General features: G+C 37.8%; 1 protein-coding gene across 2 annotated transcripts in view; it reads left to right on the top strand.

Moving 5' to 3' along the window:
* The first annotated feature begins 662 nt into the window (after nt 1-662).
* Nucleotides 663-8,089, top strand: part of TRANS11 (translocase 11) — a 167,935-nt gene continuing 160,508 nt past the window's right edge. Inside the window, exons 1-3 of one of the 2 annotated variants that reach the window (XM_089832319.1) lie at nt 663-921; nt 1,198-1,278; nt 1,487-1,674. In XM_089832319.1, coding sequence (XP_089688445.1) covers nt 784-921; nt 1,198-1,278; nt 1,487-1,674 — 407 coding nt within the window. In that variant the 5' untranslated portion in view covers nt 663-783. The remainder of the gene's footprint in view (nt 922-1,197; nt 1,279-1,486; nt 1,675-8,089) is intronic. The other variant, XM_089832324.1, reaches the window with a different exon arrangement.

Here is an 8,089-nt window from a genome sequence, read left to right as displayed (position 1 = left end):
GGATGAGGTCCCTTGTTTGTGGCATCACTTGAGTGTTAATGTCAGGGAAAGAGGAGGTAGCTAGAGGATGAGCAATATGACTGTGCGTGAATGTTAGTGGGTCGATCAAGTGTTAACTTGTTATTAGAGGTCCTCTATTTGTGGGCACCTTAGTGTCAATACAAGGAATGAGATCCCCAGTTTGTAACCTCATTTGAGAGTTAATGCTAGTCCCTCATCTGTGGGCCTCACCCGAAACAAGGACGAGACTAAAAGTCCTTGAATGATTAAAAAATAACTTTCAACATTATACTAGTTTTATACATAATTAAATTAAAATATTATTAATTGATCTAAAATAAAAATTTGAACTCTTTATCAGTTTTTCAGCTGAAATTAAAGCATCATACATCACATTTTAATTACTCCAAATTATTTTCCATTATCTTTATGTTTAATATTATTATATAGAAAAATTAAAATAAAATATTATTAATCAGCCTAAATTATAATTTCAAGCTCGTAATCAATTTTTTATAGCTGAAATTAAAACATCACATATCAAAATAGAATCACTCCAAATTATTTTCCACTATTTCCATGTTTGATATTATAATTTCTTAAAAACATTCAACCCAAAAAAATAAAAATCCATTACCTCTTTTTCATTCTATCTTTCATTCATTCGCAGTAATACGACAGCTTTTTTCGAAGTATATAAAATCTGAAGAAATGTTTGTTTTCATGTCTTTGTTGCACGAGTTGCACGAGAAGTTTTTTTCAAAATCTATAATTCCCCTGTAAATGTTTGGCTATGGTAATTTAAGAATGTTTCGAAGCACAACGCTACCGTTCGGAGAAGGATTACCCCTCCAAAAACCAAAAATTTCAGCTTATTCAAAATTCTCGTTGAGATCACGATTCCATTTTCAGATAAACCAGGTCAGTCTCTAAACTGAGATTGATTTGGCAAGAGAGAAATCCATATGAACAGGGAAGTTGTATTCGAATGCGGACTATTAACTGTAGGCTTTATTATTATTTCAAATATTTGAATTAAGAACTGCCGTACAGTGTTGTCTGCCAATTGAGTAGCAAGGATAGTTTATGGTTTAAGTTTCCAGCATTGCATTGCAAAAGGTATATCAAATATAATTGCCATTATTAGCTTTTTCTTGGTGATTGGAGTAGCTGTTTTACTGCACATGGGTTGTGCAGAAAACTCAATTGAGACCGACGAACATGACATCCAGATTGGAATTAAGAAACCACTTGCTCAGAATAAATGCAACACCAGATGTAAGCCGCCACTAAACAGTGTTCGATACTTTCAGAGCAACATTTCTTGAATTATTGTTCGAGGGATAATTTCTTGTATAAGAACAAATTGGCTAAGAGATCGCTTAGGTTTTTCTTGATAAATTTAGGGTCACAAATAACTACAACATAGATGAGTATTTGAGAACTGGTTGTTGTTTTTTAAACTACTTGGTATTTTGTATCTCAGGTTGCTGGTGATAATCAAGAATCGGAATGTGCATCAGGAATGGCTGAGGCTTCTTCAAGTGTTTCAGAAGAGGAAGTTGTCATCAGCTCTGCTAGCGATATTGAATTCGTACGGGATGTCAGCCATTCAGAGAACTCAATAAAGGGCCGCTTGGTGGTTCCAGATAAGCCAACCGTCCGTCTGGCAAGGTATGAATGAGTGCCAGAATTTTTGATATCAAAAGTTCAGGTCATAATCTTACCTAGATTTGGAGATTCAAATTCCCCTTGCTTTTTTGAAGGAATCTGTAGCTAGCAGTGCGATCTATTTTGTTGATTAATGCTTATTTTAAAACAAGTAATGCGTGCAGAAAAGGTAAGTTAGTTCCTTTATAATAGTAGATATACACTTAGAAGAGGAAGAAAGAAGTCGAAAGCATGATCAAAAAGTAGGCCCGAAGACGATCAACTTGGATTCATCAAGTTGAAAGAAGACACGCAAGCATTTCTTTACCTATCGGGTTGAAAGAAGACATGCAAGCATTTCTTTACCTATCGAGGGGCTTGATTGGTTGGAAAGGATTATGGAAACCGATGCCAAGGCATCGAAAGTTGAAAAAACAATCTTGAAAATGTCAATTTCTCATAACCCAGCTACAGATTAATTGCACAATAAATTCACAGAAAGAAGTTCTATTTGATTTATAACAATTGATACTCTGGGTTAAAAAACTGAAACTAAATAGTGGAAGCAAAATAACAGAAGCCAAACACACATAGACAATAACACAGATATACCAAGGAAAATCCAATTTGGGGAAAAACTTGCAACTGTTGAATCTTCTATTCAGCCTAACAACAAACTTTCTCTTCCAAAATACAATAGAGTTTGCTACAACAACTTTACATATATAGAGCCCAACTGCCAAGAAAATAATCTTGCCTTGCTTTCTTTGGCTTTAAAATCACATAAAATCACTTTTGCTTTATGTAAATTCACAAACTCATAATTATCCTATTAAAGAATAAAAACTAAAGCTGTTGCTAAACATCCAACTCCAGTTGCTTTAAAGCAACCCCACCTTCCAAGTTACAAAAAAAACAAAAAAACAACACTCCCTCTTAGCAAGGAAGATGTTTTGCACAACACCTAGCTAATCCCTGAGGAATATAAACTTATTCTTCATCAAAGCCTTTGTCAGGATGTCTTCTATCTTTTCTTCTGAAGGAATGAACTGGAGTTTCACAATTCTCTTCTCCACACAATCTCTGATGAAGTGGCACTTGATCTCAATGTGCTTGGACTTGTCATGAATTACTACATTCTTAGAAAGTTTGATGCAACTCTAATTATCACAGTAAATGAATGTAGGATCTAGCTTCTGATCAAAGAGCCCAACAAGAAGTTTATGAAGCCAAACAACCTCACATGTAGGCATGCTGGCTGCCATATACTCAGTCTCTACAGAACTTCGTGCAATTGACTTCTAGTTCCCGTTGTACCAAGAGACGACAACTAATCCCAAATTGAAACTACACCCTGAAGTGCTCTTCTTGTCTCTTCTTGTCAATTGTATTGCCTGCCTAATTTGCATTAGTAAACCCGTCAAACTTAACTCCATCTTGCTGAATATATTTTAGTCCATAATCAACTGTGCCTCAAAGATATCTCAAAACATGCTTTATAGCTATCTAGTGCACATATCTAAGCTCCACCATAAACTGACTGAGAGAGTTCACCGCAAAACAAATGTTTGGCCTAGGGTTAACTAGATACATAAGAGAGCCTATCAATTGTCTATATAAAGTAGGGTCCATTGCCTCCGATTTGGAAGCATCAATCTTTTTCCAATTGGTCACTAGTGGTGTTGACATGGGCTTATAGTTCTCCATCCCGAATCACTTCAAGATATCAGTTAAGTATTTCCCTAGTCCAAGGAAAATCTCTCCCTCTTTCTACCACAACTCTAATCCCAAAAAGTAGTGCATCAACCCCAAATCCTTCATCTCAAACTCTCCTGCAAGATCTCACTTGCAATGTGTTATGAGCTCCTCTGCCCCTGTGAGAAATAAGTCATCAGCATACAACAACAGTATGAGAAGTTCACCCTTCACCCAAACATAATACATGTTTGAATCTGCCTCTTTTTTGATGAAGCCCACATTGTGCATGTAATTGTCAATATGTGAATACCATCCCCTAGGAGCCTGCTTGAGTCCATATAGTGCTCTTTTAACCTGCAAACATGAGAATCCCTCCCATGTGCTTCAAATCCTTTAGGCTGCTCAATGTAAATTTCTTCCTCAATTACTCCATTGAGAAACGTTGTTTTAACATCCATTTGGTGAATCTTCCACCCCATCTGTGCAACCATAGAAATTATAGCTCTTATGGAAGAGTACCTGGCTACTAGGGCAAATGTCTCATCATAGTCAATTCCTTCCTTTTGGGAAAACCCCTTAGTCACAAAACAAGCTTTGAACTTTTCCACACCACCATTTGCAAAATGCTTAATTTTATACAATCATCTTGAGCCCACCATACACTTATCTTTTGGTCGTGGTACTACCTCCTACACGCTATTCTTCATTATGGGGGAACTTTTCTTCTACCATAGCATCCTTCCAACCTTGGTGCTTGGACACCTCTTGAAAGCTGGAAGGCTCTACTTCAATCAATTCACTCACAAGTGCCACATAATTAGAATAATATTTGGGAGCCTTTCTTTGTCTAACTGAATCTTGTGGATCACCAACATATTCCTGAGCCTCTCTCAAAGTTTGCTTGGTTGGCCTTTTTTTCCTCTTCTCTGTAATAGGGATACGAGGTTGAGGATTTCTTTGTTACTCCTGATCATCCTGTTCGGTTTGCTTGCCTTGCTCTCCAACTTGAGTGACTGAAGTTTGAGGAACTTGTGCTACCTCAATTGTGGATGATTGCTCCTCCTCATTGATCAAGCTGCTAGACTTTTGAAGAGCCCTCTCCTCCTCAAACCTTACATCTTTGCGAACAACTGTTTTCCTTAGGAAAGGATTGTAAATCTGTTAAGCCTTATAAATTTCACTGTACCCAACAAGGATACCCTTCTCTGCAATTGGTTCTAACTTTGTTTTTTTCTCCACAGGAATGTGACAATACACTAGGCACCCAAAAATGTGAAAATGGCCCAAATCTGGTTTCTTACCACTAAATGCCTCTTTTGGAATCAATTTGCTCAACACTTTGTGAGGACTCCTATTCTGCAAATATACAGCTGTATTGCAAGCTTTTGTCCATAGGAACCAAGGCAAGTCCTGAGCATGAAGCATGGGAGATTAGCTGCTCCAACTATAGCCCTGTTCTTTTTTTTCAATAACCCCATTTTGTTGAGGGTTGTACGGAACTGTCAACTCTTTCTTGATACCTTCTTGAGCACAAATTTTTTTGAAGACATTCGAGGTATACTCGCCTCCATTATCTGACCTTAGTATCTTGATCTTTCTCCTTGTTTGCTTTTCCACAAGAGCCTTAAACTCTTTGAACTTGCTAAAGACCTCATCTTTGTTCTTCGAAAAATATATCCATGTCTTCCTGGAGAAATCATCAATGAAAGTAACATGATACTCATACCCATTGAAGGATCTTGTTGACATAGGCCTACATGCATCTGAGTGTACAAGATCCAAAATCCCTTCAGATCTACTGTCAGTACTTGGAAAATTGGTGTTGGCATATTTCCCAAGAGCACAACCCTTACACACCTCATGCTTTTCTGTCTTGTTCTCAGGCAGTCCCGTCACTATTTCCTTGAGCACATTAAGTGCTCCATGATGAAGATGACCCATTCTCCTATGCCATAATTCTCCTTGCCCTCTACAATTGCTTACCAATGCATGTGTAGGCTCAAACTGTAACTGAAACAAGCTGCCATGCCTGACTACAATCACTTTTGCAACTTTGGAATCCTTGAGACAAATATAAACTTTTCCCCTTTCAAAGGTTACGATGTAACCCTTGTCTTCCAAAGTAGAAACTGAAATTAAATTCTTTGTCATTCCAGGAACATACAACACATCTTCCACCAACAAGGGTTTGCCAGAATCTTTTTGAAACTTGATAGTGCAAATACCAGTTGCATGGTACTTGGCATTGTCATCGAGCTCAACTTCTTCTCCTTCAACTTGGTAAAACACTCTCTAATTCCCATAATGTGGCAAGAAGCCCCACTGTCAATATACCAAACCCTATTGGCAATTGAGCTTGAGAGACAATCGATTAGTGAAAACTCATTCTCAAATCATGATGCAAATTTGTCCACCTCGGCTATAGCAGCAACCTGCTTCTTCTGATTGTCCTTATTTTTCTCATTCCTATTCGGACATTGACTGGCATAGTGACCCATTTTATGGCAGCAAAAACATTTTATCATGTTGAGATCTTTCGTTTGAGAAGAACCTTCTGTTTTCCCTTTATTAAACTTCTTCTTACCCTTGCTGGCAAGAGCGAGATTTTCTTCGTCTTGACTCTTCTTTGTCTGGTCTCCTTAATGAGAACCTTCACAGATTTCCTCTTGAACAAAATCACCCCAAAGTCTTGCCCAATCAGGTAGTCGATCTTTGTCGGCCAAAAACTTGACAAAAACTTCCTAGTGCTTTAAAAAACCATTTAAGGCTATACACACCAGCTCATCTTTAGCAAACATCTCTCCAACAACAGCCAACTCTTCTCTGACTTGTGTCAGCTTGGACAAATAAGAGGCCACACTCTCGCCTTTGGACATCTTGGTATTATGCAATTCGTCATTGGGCATCATCTTATGACTCTGGTAGTCGCTCTGATAGAGTCTTTTGAGCGTATCCTGCATCTCCTTGGCAGTGTCTTTCCCTAATAGATGATGAATTAAATGATCTCTCACTCCGTCAAGAATTACTCTTTGAGTATTACATCCCAATTTTGACCTAATTTAAAATATAGCCGTTGTGGTTCACATGAAGTCAGTTGACAGATAAATTTGTTATAATCATGCGAAATGGTAAGATGGTTAGTTGTTATATTTATTTATCACGAATTCATGGAATTGAATAGGCGGTTAGCCGTTATGATTATTTATGATTAAATAACTTGTTATGGTAATATGATTTTAATTGCGGAGAATTTCCTTGTAGGAAGCATATCGAAGGGGTGTAAGCATTGTCAGAAAATAATTAGGCACAGGGGCATCACCATCACTGGGCAAATGGGTTGAGGACCTAGCGACTTGAACATTAGGATACAATCGATGAAATCGCATGAGCTATTAAATAAATAATTTAAAACATAAAATAATGTAATTAAATAATCTAATTAAAATATAAAACATACCTCAAAGGATTTTAGTTGATCTTTCATCATATTATTATTATTATATATATTTATATACGAACATATAAATATAAAAATGAAATGACACCATTATATTAAAATAACTTAATAAAATTATGTCACCCCATTGATATACTTAACATGAACGTATATATATATATATATTTTTGTTGAAAAAAGAGGGGTAAAAATTTATTCAATCAAAATCAAGATACAGAGCAAAAGCCAAAGGCCCAAAACAACACTACAAACTCCTGTCCTCCAGAAGCATCTGATCAATAATCTCATAGTACTCAGAAGGTAACTCATCCCTACCCTTAATATCCCATCTACCCACATTCTCTGAAGCCCACTTAGCCAGACAATCTGCCACTCTGTTCCATTTGCGAGGGATATGACGAAAGGAGACAGAGTCTAAGGACCTATAGAGATTAAGAATTTGTCTGGCTAAAGAGGCATGTTGCCAGCTAACATCTTCCAACCTCTGGTTGTTCAACATATTCACAACAATCTGTGAGTCAGACTCACAGATGAACTTCCGCCACCCTAACGAGCAGCCACGTTCAATAGCAACCTTAATAGCCAGGGCCTCCATCAGATTATTAGAATGTTGACCCTTGTAAACAGAGAGGAGAAAAACTACACCACCATCATCGCCTCTACCAATAGCCCCGATACCGGCATGTCCAGGATTGCCCCTAGAAGACCCATCTGTATTGATCTTCAAGAACCCAGTTGGGGGAGGGGACCACCTCCCATCTCTACACACTCGCTTCTTACCATGGTTCAGTCTTTTTTCAGGAAAGCCTCCTTGACAGTTATCATCTAGGTTCAAATTCCTCACAATAACTTGATCCTAGGATCAATATTAAGAGACATATCACACTTTGCATAAATCGTTTCCTAGAGCCTATTAAGAATCAACTTCCACAATTGGGAGTTGCCAATTTTGGCATCACAAAAAATCTTGCTATTCCTTTCCAGCCAAAGGTTCCAGAGAATGAAGACTAGACCAACCAATCAGGCAACCTGTAAGAAAGACGTCTTCGCTAGAGGTTTGCCCAAGCTTTCCCAGAAATCAATAAGAGAATTAGCATGAATACAACCATGACCCCAAGCCTCCCACCATCTATGCCATATCCCTCTTGAAAAGGGGCAGAGAAAAAACAAGTGGGAGACACACTCATTGTGCAAACAAAGAACACAAATCGAGGGACCCTGAAAACCTCGTTTGCGGAGATTCTCCCAAGTGAGACATTTCTTCTGAGCCAACAACCATTAGAA

The sequence above is a fragment of the Cupressus sempervirens genome, chromosome 1 (assembly GCF_028749045.1).
Source record: "Cupressus sempervirens isolate cs-2001-9-10 chromosome 1, ASM2874904v1, whole genome shotgun sequence".
In the NCBI taxonomy this organism is placed as follows: domain Eukaryota; kingdom Viridiplantae; phylum Streptophyta; class Pinopsida; order Cupressales; family Cupressaceae; genus Cupressus; species Cupressus sempervirens.
This window is presented reverse-complemented; position numbering and strand designations above follow the sequence as displayed.